The sequence below is a fragment of the Nyctereutes procyonoides genome, unplaced genomic scaffold (genome assembly GCF_905146905.1).
Source record: "Nyctereutes procyonoides isolate TBG_1078 unplaced genomic scaffold, NYPRO_anot_genome, whole genome shotgun sequence".
Lineage (NCBI taxonomy): Eukaryota > Metazoa > Chordata > Mammalia > Carnivora > Canidae > Nyctereutes > Nyctereutes procyonoides.
The window spans coordinates 63,955,777-63,970,541 of record NW_026575052.1 but is presented as its reverse complement, the minus strand read 5'-3'; the positions used below and the strand labels follow the sequence as shown (position 1 = coordinate 63,970,541).

The 14,765-nt window shown below is 36.9% G+C and overlaps 1 protein-coding gene across 1 annotated transcript in view; it reads left to right on the top strand.

The window, feature by feature from the left end:
* Positions 1-14,765, top strand: part of CDNF (cerebral dopamine neurotrophic factor) — a 67,884-nt gene that overhangs the window by 2,864 nt on the left and 50,255 nt on the right. Inside the window, exons 2-3 of the mRNA XM_055332579.1 lie at positions 7,902-8,029; positions 9,343-9,484. Of these exons, the coding sequence (XP_055188554.1) occupies positions 7,902-8,029; positions 9,343-9,484 (270 nt within the window). The remainder of the gene's footprint in view (positions 1-7,901; positions 8,030-9,342; positions 9,485-14,765) is intronic.

The window sequence follows — 14,765 nt, the reverse complement described above, 5'->3', positions numbered from 1 at the left end:
GGCATTGAGGCCCAAAGGCACACAACCTGAAGGGTCCAGAACATCCCAAACTGAAGTTTTAGTTTAAAGGGATTTTAAGCAGACATCAGCAAATATTGTTCTTACCTGTAAGAATCCACCTTTAACCCAGTCTGCAAATAATTCTCACAGTTAGAGTCTAAGAAATAAAGCTCACATTCAGAAAGTTCTGGCACTCACAGGAAAGAAGGGCACCATAAGTGACAGCCAGTTGAACTAGTGGCAGAGACCAGAGAAAAGGCTTCAGGTACTGGAATTATCAGACACAGAATAGAAAATACATTTATTATGCTTAAAGAAATGAAGGAAGGGATTGAAAAATATGAAAATGGGGCAAAAGACTCTTAAAAATGTCCAACCATATTTGGAAAAGAACCAGATTAAATGGCTACAAACAAATTAATAGTATTAACAGCAGATTACATACAGCTGACAAAAGAATTAGGAAGAAGATTGAAGAAGTTGTCAAGAATGAATCACTAGAGAGAAAGAAGAAGAAAAAATTAGTAAACCTTAAATGCAGCCAGAAGAAAAATTCTGATGACCTTCAAGTTAGACTGTCAGATGATTCAATGGTGAAAGGCCCAAAGTCACACAGCTAGTAATCAGTAAAGTCAGGATTTGGACGCAGGGAGTCTGGTTTCAGAATCCAAGCACTGAATTATCACCTATATTGCTTTCTCAGTATAGTGTTGGGAACTAAATCATTTAAGGAAATATTAAAAATAAAATCAGAAAAATTAAGTGGTATACAAATTATTCAAGATCTGACTATTCTTAAACTCCTAAACTCCTTATAACAACATGTGTTATGTTCTTAGGTAGCAATTCTCTAGTCCTGGTGTCACCAAGATTAATCTGTTGTCTTTTTTATTTTTCCTCCAAAATCAAACAGATAATGTGGGACTGATTTCGGTGTGAGAAGATGTGGATGGAACTGTTGAAAATAATATTTCTAGCTCACTGCCAGTTTAATTATTCCACTAACCTGACTTTAAACGTTTATCATTATCTTTTTGAATAACTTGTAGCTCTTTTCCTGCAGGTGGCATTATTATATTTTCCAAATCCTATTTTCTCCTTTTGGGCTCTGGCTAATAATTGCTTAATTGATGTGTGATTTCACTTTAACATTTTAAATTCAATTTCATTAATATTACCAAATATTTTATTGAGCATACTGGGGATTTCTGTGATGGTCGAAGATATTGTGGTGAGTTTTTAACATCAATTAGGAAATACTTCAAACATACAGGAACATTTTTTATGACATATACCTAGCATCTAGATTAACTTAATATTTTGCCACATTTGCTACTATTCTCTTTCTTTAAAAAATAAAATAAAACACTTGAGCCACTGTTTTCTCTCCATTTCCAGGACAAATGTCTCTTCTAAAGTTAATGTGTGCTGCTTTTCCATTTTTGAAGAACTTTTACTATAAATGTGTGTATACACAAATTATGTAATTTTTTGGATCTTAGATGTATATAATTGTACATTGTACATATTCACTTGCAACTTTTTTCATTCAACATTATATTGGGGCATTTATATACATTGAGAACTATAGATGTAGTTCATTCTTTTTAACTTGCCTATACAATTCCACTTTCTGAGTGAAATGCAACTGTTCTCTCTTGGAGTTATGGTTAGGTTCTTCCCACTTTTACATAATTTGAAACAATGGTGCTCTGAATATTCTTATACATGTCTCCTAGAGCACATATATGATGATTTTTCTAGGTCATAGAAGAAGAATTTCTGGATGAGATGTTATATGCATTTTCAACTTAACCCTTCTCTTTTGGACTGTGGGATTATTTTTTATAGATATACAGGAGCTCTTTTATTCAGCCAAAATATATATATTTCACACCCAATCTAGGTACGTTGTTGAGGACAGAGCAATGTGGCTTAAGTGGGAGAGGTGACAGAAGCTGAGGTGTGAGAAGCTGTGAGAAGTCAGGTCATCAGAGACCATGGGACAATCTAAAGACTGGATCAGACTCTGGCTGATACAGAAAGAAAAAAAAAACACAGGAGGGTTTTGAGCAGGTGAAGTAGCATAATCTGACTTTGATTTTTAAATAATCTGATTAGAATGTTGGGAATTTAGTGGGTCAGATTGTTGTAATCTGACCAAGATACCCTAATGCTGCAGGAGAAAATATGAAAACATCATAAAGGAACCAAGAGCTGACAAGACAGAAAGATTTACTAGGGCAAAATTGAAGGGGAAGAAGCAATCCCAAATGGCAAACTGAGTTTACACTCATTTTCCCCGGGTGACACTGGCCAAAGTAAAGACGATGTTTGGTGTGAAGGAGATGGAAGGCAAAGCCTAAGACTTGTTTCAAGTGGGGAGTCTACTAGGACACTCTTCTCTGTTAACCTGGAATTCCCAAAGGGTTACTCCCTCAGAGTAAGGTTGAATGAGCCATAAACCTAACCCATCCCTGCCCACAGGGGTCTCTAAGGAAAATTTCCTTGACAGTGAGCAGAATAAAAAGAATAAATACATTTCTGAGATTATAACCACAAGATGTCCTCACTTGGATTTACAGCTAAAATTCACAAAAAAAATATCAAGCTGTCAGTTTCATTTAAACTAGTCCCTGGCTAGTAACTCCTAAGCCTGAAAAAATACAGACACAAATACTTTATGAAAATAAAGCATCTTCACTTTAGGCCTTAATGATCTCCACGAATACATTTCAAGTGACTGTAAGTACCATGCAGGACAAAATAAGCAAGCAGACAAAAAATTTCAAATAACCAGGTAACAAAGGGAAGCAAAGGACTCTGTTTTTCACAACAAATCTTTTATAACTCACTGACTTTAAACTAGGTGTGGGGGAGTGAGGGAGAGGAAGAGAAAAGAGACTTGGAAACCGCAGCATAAAGAATATTTGAGTGTTTTTCTTAAAGAGGAGTGGGGAAATGGGGTGGTATTTGATGGTGGTGGGTGGGGAGATGGGGAAGATGTGTTGAGAGAGCTTTCTATTGTTTCTGAGATGTAACAGTATGTTGTGGGCTAATGGGGAACAAGACGGGAGGGAGAGGGCACAAGTGTAGGAGCAGGGGTTTGATAGGATCTCCTTAGCAAGTGGAAGGGTTGCCAGTCATCATATTCCGTGGTAAGTTGTCTTTGTACTATTTACTGACTAGTAAATTTTTATCCTCTATTGATTTTTAGCATCTCTTCCATCCTTTACCAACCTCTTTGAGATTTGTGCATTTGATTCTAGCCTAGTTCTCCTGGTCTATTTCTGTGGCATTCCCACATTGTTTTCAATGCCATCACTCTAGAACTAAATCTTGATATCTGATAGTGTCCACTCCTCAGACTCCTTTTTATTTTCTTCTTCAAACATTCCTTAGCTTTCATTTGCTTTTGTTTCTTCATGTGTATTTTTAAAAAATATTTTATTTATTCATTCATGAGAGACAGAGAGAGAGAGGCAGAGACACAGGCAGAGGAAGAAGCAGGGTACTCACAGGGAGCCCGATGTGGGACTCTATCCTGGAACTCCAGCGTCACGCCTGACCCAAAGGCAGATGCTCAACCGCTGAGCCATCCAGGCGTCCTTTATGTGTATTTTTGGACCAGGTTGTAAAATCTATAAAAGTTCTATTGGGGTTTTAAAAAATATTTTATTTATTCATGAGAGAGAAAGAGAGAAAGAGAAAGATTGGCAGAGACACAGGCAGAGGGAGAAGCAGGCTCCAAGCAGGGAGCCCGCTGATGCAGGACTTATCCAGGAACTCAATCACTACCTGAGCCAAAGGCAGATGCTCAACTGCTGACCCACCCAGGTGTCCCTGTCTGACACATATCTTTATTAATCTAAATAAACTGTTTATAATTCTTTTTCAGTTTTGCATTTTTATTATCTTTGGAAAATTAAGTTTTAGATTTATTACACCCACCCACATCTGTCTTCTGGACACACAGTCCCCCATTTTACATGCATTTATATCACCATTTGGGTTAAAAATAAACTTCAGGATTTATATTGTCGTGCCCATGTCAATATTATTCAGAAGTGAGTTACCTAGTGGACCAGGATTTCATCTTTCATGTACATCTTTCTCCCCTTGAATTAAAACTTGCCAGGGGATCCCTGGGTGGCTCAGCGGTTTAGTGCCTGCCTTTGGCCTGAAGTCTTGGGATTGAGCCCTGCATCAGGCTCCCTGCATGAAGCCTGCTTCGCCCTCTGCCTGTGTCTCTGCCTCTCTCTCTTCTCTATGTCTATCGTGAATAAATAAATAAAATCTGAAAAAAAACCCACAAAAACTTGCCTTAATTTTTCTCTGGTTTTGTTCCAATCATTAATTGATCATATCATATATGTATGTCATATATACATATACATATATACACAGCTGAAAATCATCTCTGAACATGTTAGCCACATCAGGTAGTCTATTAGTTTGATTTTCTGCTTGGTAACATAATTCCTGGGACTCTCTGTGTCCTGTTCTAACCTGGACAGGCATCTTTCCAGCCTGCTATGTGGATGGCTTCCTATGGTTCACTCCCCTCCCCTCCAGGGAATTTCCTTGGCCTCTTTGCTGTGTTTGAGCTTTTGTTTCCTGGAACCCAAGGCATTCCTTTGATTGCTTCATTCTTCCAGTTTGGTGAAGCCTACTGTCCTGAAAAACAGTGCATGATAATATAATTTTGAGATCTTGAATGTTGGAAATGACTTTATTTACTTTTACATTAAAATAGCTTACCTGCTTATAGAATTCTTGGTCAAAATATTTTTTCTGTAGAATTTTGATGATATTAAGTCATTTTCTTATAGTTTCCAGTGTTAGCAAATCTATTTCATAACTCTGTTTCACTCTATTTCATACTATTATTAGAGCTTTTTTAGATTTCAGAATTATAGAATCTTTTCTTTTTTACAGATGTTCAAAGTTTCTTGATTTTTGTGTTTTGGTATAGATCTTTTTCAATTTTGAGGGTCTACCAATCCAGATATTCATGTCTTCTGCTAATGAGAATATTCCCTATTTTGGTTCTTTGGCAATTGCCTCTTCTGTCTTTCTGAAGCTTGTATTATTTAGGTATTTGTCTTCCTGAATTTCTTAAATTTTATTAATCATTTTCAACCTGTTTGTTTTGTGGTCTACTTCCTGGTGATTCCCTGCCCCTGCCCCTGCCCCAACTTGATCTCCTCAATAAATCTGGTTGACTTTTCTCTTTAATTCAGCAATAATATTTTTAATTACCAAGAGTTCTTATTTGTTATTTGGTTGTCTGAATATTATTTGATTTATCACTTAAATTTTTTTCCTTGCTAAGAACTTATCTTTATTCGTTTCATTTTATCTTTACTTTTTTGTACTTAGTTTGTATGGTTTTATTATCTAACAATTTCTATATTCTTTTGGTTTATATAGTTATATTTTTAAAACAACTTGAATGCTTTCTCATTAATTTTCTATTTTTTCTTTTGAAAGATACATACTTATTTATGAATTTCTTTGTAAGTACTGCTTAACTGAAGTCCTTTAGTTTTATATATAGCATTTTTACTGGAATTAAGTACTAAAAATTGCATTTCTGTTACTACTTTTTCTGTGACCCATGGGTTACTTAGAAGTGCGTTATTTTAAACATTTCCGGGCATAAGGAGGGCAGATACTGAGTTGGATCATATTATTTTTGTTACTGATTTCTAATTATGTTCAGGGAATGTGGCCTGCTTAGTACAGGTTTTTTGTGCTTGTTGAGAACTGCTTTTTGACCCACTACCTGGCAAATAAATGTAAATATTCCATATTTTCTTGAAAAGAATGTGGATTCTCTAACTTGGGGGAGAGGAGTTCCGTATGTTACAAGGTCAAACTTGTGAATAGTGCTTAAATGTTTAATGTCGTTATTAACTTTTGGTTGAGTTGATCAAATAACTGCTGTGAAAGTGTTCAACCATCTATTGTTATTGTGAATTTGTCAATTTTTCCTTATAGAAAATGCTTTACAGAACTAAAGCAGATTTTGGTTAGCATTTTCCAGGCATATCTTTTTATTTTTAAAATCTCCTTAATGTTTTTTTTTGTTTTTTCAACCTTTTGCTATATTCTCACTCTTTATATGACTCTTATAAATAGCATATAATTGAACATTTAATAGTTCTACTTGAAAAATACTGTTCTATAACTGCAAGCTTAATACATTCATACTTATTGTAATTAATGATATAGTTGGGTTTATTTTTCCCACTTAATTTTGTAGTTTAAAAAAAAACACTTATTGTGCTTTTTTTTCTTTCTTTTTCTAATCTTTTCTGCCTTATAGTGAACTGATAATGTTTTAACAATCCCTCCCTAGGCTCTGCACAAATATCCATCTCAAAATAATGTTTATATTTTTTAGTTATTACCCTGTCATTGTTAACATGGTTAATTGGCTAAAAATTATTATGACTTAACAGTAATGTTTCTCCACCCTCTTCTGGATGATAAGGGATCTTAGAAGTTTCATGTGAATTCTCCTTTATTTCCCATCTTATGTGTTTGGATTGTCCTGTATTTGGGTGTTACCTTATGCTTATACCCCTACATGTTTATTATTATTGTTTACACAGTTCATCTTGATTTAGATTTTTCTCCCACTTGCCATTTTCTCTTCTCACATTACTTCTTGCAACCTGATTCTCCTTTCTGGATCTTGCCTCCTACTTCCTGAAGTTTATCTTTTAGTAGTGCTTCCAAAAATGCTTTATACAGAGGAAGTGCTCAATAAATGTTTATTAAAAAAATAATTTAATCAAATGAACATAATTTAAACTACAGTAGGTGTCTAGTTTGTGTACTAGGGTGATCAGAAGTCTTGTCTCATTTATCAGACAGACAAATAAGACACTTGAATATTGGGGATGGAGGAGAGAGCCCATTATCTGGTTTTAGTTAATACCATGAATCAAGAATAGGGACAGAAGCAAGGGCCTGAGCACTCTCCACTCTTCCTTAGTATGTTTCTCTAGAATTCTCTCTCCAATACTAGGGCCACTGTTTTCCAGCATAAGCTTCTAGGTCTCCATATCCTCCTCTGCTTGCTAGGGCCAGATGCTTGCCCCATCTGGGAAAGCAACATGGGAAAGCATCCTCCTCCTACTTCAGAGGTACCTAATGGATACGTGTGTAGGGCCAGGGTCAGATGACCTGGGATCTAATTTCCTCCCTAGCACTTATTAGGCAAGTTAACTGGCCTCTCTTTGACTCAGTTACCTCATCTGTAAAATAAGGATAATAATGCATCTACGTCATAGCTTTGTTCTGAGACTTGAATGAGTTAATAACATACATTAGAACAGTGCCAGCACCTGTAAGCACCCAACAAATGCTAACTACAGTTATTGCCTGCACTTCTTAGCTCCCTCCACCTCTTCACTGGCTCTGGATGCTGGGATTGAATATGATTGTTCAAATTGGAGTTTTACTTAGGTTCGTGATGATAGAACATAGAGACATAGGCAGACTACCAAGGGGTTTCATTTAAGATATGTATTCAGGTTTTTCTCTGTGCTTTAAACAAAGTTGTCCCAAGCATCATATCCTATATAAAGTTACATTCTCTCTTAAGGTTAACTTTTGTGGGAAAATTCTCATTTTTAGATTCAACTTGGTTCCAAAGATCATTTGATTGATTGATTTGATAAGTTCATATTATTCAAGACCCAATACTAAGCTAGTAGCTGTAGACCCCAAACCATTCTTACTTATAATTTGAATCCATTGTCACAATGTGTTGAATCATATTTAACTTTTCATTTGATGAGTGGGGGATACACATAAGTGTATTGTATGTATTGTATGATTGTATGATTATATTGTATGTAACTACATAATTTCTTTGATCCTTCTAGTATGTAAAGAATTCTTGAACCGATTCTATAACTCCTTAATAGCCAGAGGAGTCAACTTTTCCCTAGACACCATAGAAAAGGAATTGGTCAGCTTTTGCTTGGATGTCAAAGGAAAAGAAAACCGCCTGGTATGGTAAATTTTCATCTTTCATTTTTCCCTTATGCTTGAAGAAAACTGTTAATAGTTGCATTTTTCATCTTAGTCTTAATGTTCTCCTGCTTAGATGCTTGCCTCAAGCATGTTCATTGTAGATAGCAAGCAGAAACTGATCTTCCAGTGAAATGTAGTCCTATGTATTTTCATCTAGAATATATCCAATTTCATTTTGTTTTCTGAATAAACCATAGACAAGAAATTCCATGTTTTACACAAATTCCTTTTTTTTTTTACACAAATTCCTAATGAGAATTTTTCTGTCCTGGTTTAAGAGTGGTAGATTTTCTATTTATTACTAAGACCATTTATTACCAAGACTATTATTACCAAACCTGTCAAAATATTTCTGTTTTTAAAAAAGATTTTATTTATTTATTCACGAGAGAGAAAGAGAGAGAGAGAGAGGCAGAGACACAGGCAGAGGGAGAAGTAGGCTCCATGCAGGGAGCCTGATGTGGGACTCGATCCGGGGTCTCCAGGATCACACCCTGGCTGAAGGCAGCACTAAACCACTGAACCACCTGGGCAGCCCCAAAATATTTCTATAACATGATTTATATATAACTAATGAGGTATTTATATTATCTTATAACATGTTACCTAGATTTACACAGATGACTTATTTCAATAGTGTTTTACTTTACTACAGATAATTGCAGGCCAATTCATTTTGCCTAAAATTTTCATGTTCAATTTGTCAGTTAAATCTGCATTGTTGACTGTTCACCACTGACACATTGTAAAACTCTCAATATTTATTTGTGACATTAAGTTTCATATTTTTAAATGTAAATTGCTTCAGTTAGGCAGCTACCTGAAAGGCAAGCCTAACATGAGGGAGAAGACTCATGTTAGGGACTCATATGGACTCTAGAGCCAAAATACTAGGTTTATAAATTCTATCTCTTCTGCTTACCAACTAGTGACCTTCAGTTGACTTGGGTGTAAAATGAGGATAATTATAGTACTTACTTCACAGGATTGTTGTGAGAATTCAATAAGTTAAGACCTTTAAAGCCCTGAGAGCAGCACCTCACACAGAGAAAACACTTAGCAAGTGTTGGGTCTTATTAGTCTTTTGAGCATCGTGTGAATTGTAGGGCGCTTCTAATTAACATGATCACGGGGATGGAATCATTTGTTTTCTGGTGTCTTAGTCAGCAGGGGTTAAAATTTAATAGCTGGGTCAAGAAAACTAGGTTAACCTCTTTCTCACTTCTCCAAAACTATATTAACTACATTTTTTCATCACCCAGGACACTAACTTCTCTTTGTACCCTTCAGTGCTATTACCTAGGAGCAACCAAGGATGCAGCCACAAAGATCCTCAGTGAGGTTGCTCGCCCAATGAGTGTGCATATGCCTGCAATAAAGATTTGTGAGAAGCTCAAGAAGATGGACAGCCAGATCTGTGAGCTGAAATATGGTATAATGAAGTCAAATATATTTTTCCAATATGTCCAGGGGATTGCCAATTCCCTAAATCAAGGTCCCTGTTTCTAAAAAGTCAGTGTGAGAAGGGAAGGCAATCTCCACTTGCCAGTAGGTGGCTGGGCTGAATGGTGCCTAGTGCCATCTGAGCTCCTTTGGGGAAAGAGAAATGAATCCTGGCACAATCAGCTTTCGGTAAAATTGCCAACCCAGTTAGCAAAGTTTAAACTCTTAAATCACCAAGGCAATGTCAACTATGTATGTCAAGGAAAAATTCAAAATGCAAAGGGAGCAGCTATTCATGGTGATTTAGCTCTTGGTAACCTATTAAAACAAAAAGTTGCATCTATTCAAATGTGATGTCGGGACTTTGAAATTTTAAAAATGACTATCTTTTTCCCTTAGATTTGTCTACCATCCTGCCAGTTTTAAATGTTAGAAAATAGGTTATTCACATCAAGTCAGGTTTTGCTTGATGAAGTAAGCTTATCAAGGGTGTCTAAAATAAACAGTGAGGAAAGGAAGGAGATGTCCTATTTAAAACATTATCCTTGGCCTTAGGAATTTCACAGATATAGATCTATTCTTATACAGTACTGAAGACTTGTATCTGGACCAGCCTTTTGGGTAGACTGAATAGGTGTGTTAAAAGCCTGGGGAGCCCTCCCTTTGCTAATCCTTAATACCTGAGATTTTACCAGGAAAGACACATTTTTTTTTGCTTACGTCATTGTTTTGTGTTACAGATCCACTGTAGTACTACAAACTAGGTCATTAACACCGACTCTGAATTATTTTAGTCTTATTTTCCAACATAGCTGTGTAATATGCCTATGCGCCATAGCAACAAAGCTGGCTTTAAATAGGCTTAAGGTCAGAAGATACCAAAGACAACCTATTTCTCAATTTGCCAAGGGCAGGCCCCAATCTCCAAGGTAGTGATTATGGGGAAGGCATCTGTTTTTATTGGCTTCCAACTAATGAAGTAGAGGTAGAAATCATTGAATACATATGAACAATATTCACAAAAGGGACCAACCTGTCCTGATTCTTTTTTTTTTAATTTTTATTTATTTATGATAGTCACACAGAGAGAGAGAGAGAGAAAGAGGCAGAGACATAGACAGAGGGAGAAGCAGGTTCCATGCACCGGGAGCCTGACGTGGGATTCGATCCCGGGTCTCCAGGATCGCGCCCTGGGCCAAAGGCAGGCGCCAAACCGCTGCGCCACCCAGGGATCCCCTGTCCTGATTCTTTCATTTGATAAATGTATTTGGAATAACATCTGGTATATACAAGGGATCCTACTTGGGTCCTTGAATAACAAAAAAAATTCATATATTATTGAGAAGAAATGCATATTTACTAATGTTTTGGCAATGCTGGCCACTAGAGGCCCTTGAGGAGCCATGAACTAGTTTTAATTTTGGGATCAACATTTTCCTTATAGGTTTAGGGTTACAGGGTTTTTCCTCTTTTAAAATTAATGCCAGAGGCCAAGTTTTCTAAAAAAAAAAAAACTCAAAAACTCAGGATCCCTGGGTGGCACAGTGGTTTGGCGCCTGCCTTTGGCCCAGGGCGCGATCCTGGAGACCCAGGATCGAATCCCACATCGGGCTCCCGGTGCATGGAGCCTGCTTCTCCCTCTGCCTATGTCTCTGCGCCTCTCTCTCTCTCTCTCTCTCTCTCTGTGACTATCATAAATAAATAAAAAAATTAAAAAAAAACAAAACAAAAACTCAAAAACTCTAATGACACTTCCAAGAAAGTATTTTTTTTTCCTTCAATCATTTGAAGGATGTTCTAAATTCTCCTTCTCATCTTATTGTTGGCAGGAAAGTTAAGATTGAACAGGGCGTTTGAATGGTGGGATATTAATAATCTAAGCTATAAAAGCATCTATGTTTAAAGGTATTTTGCTAAGTCAGTCATGAAATTAACAAACAAGGTAAGTGAAGAGTACTTGTATCTGGACCAGCCTTTTGGGTAGACTGAGATTGGGTAGAAGAGATTATGTTTTTTTTTTTTTTTTTAAGATTTTTATTTATTTATTCATGAGAGACACAGCGGGGGGGGGTGGCAAAGACACAGGGAGAAGCAGGCTCCATGCAGGGAGCCCAACATGGGACTCGATCCCCAGTCTCCAGGATCAGGCCCTGGACTGAAGGTGGCGCTAAACTGAGCCTTCCAGGCTGCCTGGATTATGTTTTTAATTAGGAAGGTGTCATTTGGTTTTTGACCTGAAAGTATGTTTTCACTAGATCTATTTTTTTTTTTAAGGATAGGTATCACTATAAAAATCGAAGGGTTCTGGAACACAGGGTGTAGCTGATCCTCCAAATAAAAAAAAGCTTTAAAATTTAACTTTTACCTATTTTTTTCCAGACTTATTAAGATATAATTAACATAAAACTTTGTGTAGGTTTAAGGTGTATAACATGTTGACTTGATACACTTATATATTGCAATATTAGCACCATCACATAAGCTAACACCTCCATTGTGTCTTATAAATACCGTATCATTTTGTGATAACATTTAAGATCTACTCTCTTAGCAACTTTCAAGTATATAATACAGTATTAGCCATAAATACCATGGCATACATTAGATCCCCAGAACTGGTCTTATCACTGGAAGTTTGTACCCTTTGCCAAAATCTCCTTAATTTCTCCACCCTACAGCCCCTGGTAACCACCATTCTACTTTCTGTTTCTATTAGTTTGGCTTTTTTAGATTCTACTGGTAAGTGATACACAGCATTTATCTTTCTCTGTCTGACTTATTTTACTTAGTATAATGTCCTCAAAGTCCATTCATGTTGTGGCAAGTGGCAAGATTTCCTTTCTCATGGCGGAATAGCACTCCATTGAGTGTGTATACATGCGTATCTCTCTCTCTCTCACACACACACATCTTCTTTATTCATTCATCTGTTGACAGATACTTAGCTTGTTTACATATCTTGCCTATTATGAATAATGCTGCAATGAACATGGAAGTGCAGATAGTTCTTTGATAACCTATTTTCATTTTGATATATACCCAGAAGTGGGATGCTAGGTCATTTGATAGTTTATTTATCTATCTATCTATCTATCTATCTATCTATCTATCTATCTATTATTTATTTATTTATAGATTTTATTTATCTGTTCATGAGAGAGACACAGACACACAGAGAGAGAGAGATACAGAGATATATAGGCAGAGGGAGAAGCAGGCTCCATGCAGGGAGCCCGATGTGGAACTCAATCCCCGGACTCCAGGATCATGCCCTGGGCTGAGGCGGGCACTAAACTGCTGAGCCACCTAGGCAACCCAGTCTTTTAATTTTTAAAGGAACTTCCATACTGTTTTCCATAGTGGCTGTACAAACTTATGCTGCCAGGGACAGTGATTTTTTTCCAAATTGTTTTCAACATTTGCTATATCTTGTTTTTTTTTTTAAGATGTTATTTATTCATGAGAGACACACAGAGAGGGAGAGAGAGAGAGAGAGAGAGAGAGAGAGAGAGGCAGAGGCAGAGACGACACAGGCAGAGGGAGAAGCAGGCTCCATGCAGGAAGCCCGACGTGGGACTGGATCCCGATCCGGGTCTCCAGGATCATGCCCCAGGCTGAAGGCGGCGCTAAATCGCTGAGCCACCCGGGCTGCCCTATCTTAGGTTTTTGATGACAGACATTCTAACATATATGAAGTGATACCTCATTGTAGTGCCGTTTTGCATTTCCCTTATGATTAGTGATGTTGAGTACCTTATCATGTATCTGTTGGCCATGTATATGTCTTCTTTGGGAGAATATCAATTCAGTCCCTCTGCCTATTTTTTTAGTCAGATTGTTTGGGATTTTTTTGCTATTGAGTTGCGTGAGTTCTTTATATATTTTAGACATTAACCCCATATCAGATATATGATTTTCAAATAATTTCTCCTATCCCATAACTTGCCATTGATTTTGTTGATGGCTTCTTTTCTGGGCAGAAACTTTTTAGTTTATTTTGTCCCACTTACTGATTTTTGCTTTGGTGTTGTGCTTTGGTGTCATATCCAAAAAATCGTTGCCAAGACCAATGTCAAGGAGACTTTCCCCATGTATTCTTCCTAGTTATTTATGGTTTGGGGTCTTATATTTAACTTGTTAATCCATTTCAAGTTAATTTTCCCAAGTGATATAAGATAGGAGTCCTGTTTCATTTTTCTGCATGTGGTTATCCAGTTTTCCAAACACCATTTACTGAAGAGACTGTTCTTTCTGCATTGAATATTCTTGGCTCCTTTGTCAAATACTGTTGACCTTATATGCAAGGGTTAATTTCTGGGCTTTTGATTCTACTCCATTGGTGTATGTGTCTGTTTTTATGCCAGTACCACACTGTTTTATTATAGCTTTGCAGTATCGTTTGACATCAGGATGCTTCCAGCTTTGTTCTTTCTGAGGGTTGCTTTGGCTATTCAGGATCTTTAGTGGTTCCATACAAATTGGGGTTGTTTTTCCTATTTCTTGTGAAAAGTGCCACTGGAATTTTGATGGGGATTGCATTAAATCTGTAGATGGCTTTGGGTAGAAAGGGCATTTTAGCAATATTAATCTTCCAATCCACAAACAGGATGTTTTTCCATTTGTGTTTTCTTCAATTTATTTCATCAAAGTCTGGTAGTTTTCAGTGTATAGATCTTTCACCTCCTTGATTAAATTTATTCCTAAGTATAAAATCCAACTTTTAAATTTGAGCACAGTTACTGGAAATTTTTGATAAGTCACTTGACAACTATGTTAGGTTGTTGAAAGACTTAAATGCTGTGTTGTCTTATGCAGGGAAAAAAAAGGAAAGGGCTCCTCAAGAAAAGTCAAGCTGCAAAGGTTCTGAGCTGCCACTAATTGTGGCAACATTAATGTTGCATCCATGTTCAAACACACAGCTGGTCATGGGGGAGGGGGAAGGAAAAGAATTTCCCCTTTCTGATAGGGATTATAATCATAAGTATGTTATAGATGAGCTTTGTTTGTTTGTTTTTCCTATTTTTGGGTTTTGCATTAGAGAAGTAGCTGAGTTCTTGACATTGTCTACAGATAGTAAATGGGAGCAGTAGTCTTTCTAGAGGGGTTGGATGTTCGTGACAAGTGTTATTGGCAAGAAGGTTAGGAGCCAGATCGGCTGGCACCAAAGAGCTTGCATTAGAGACATGGGCATATCCCAAAGGACTATAAATGAATGCTGTGATGATTTTGTAATCCCAGTAGGGACAGAGGATCAGGTGAGTTCAAGCAGA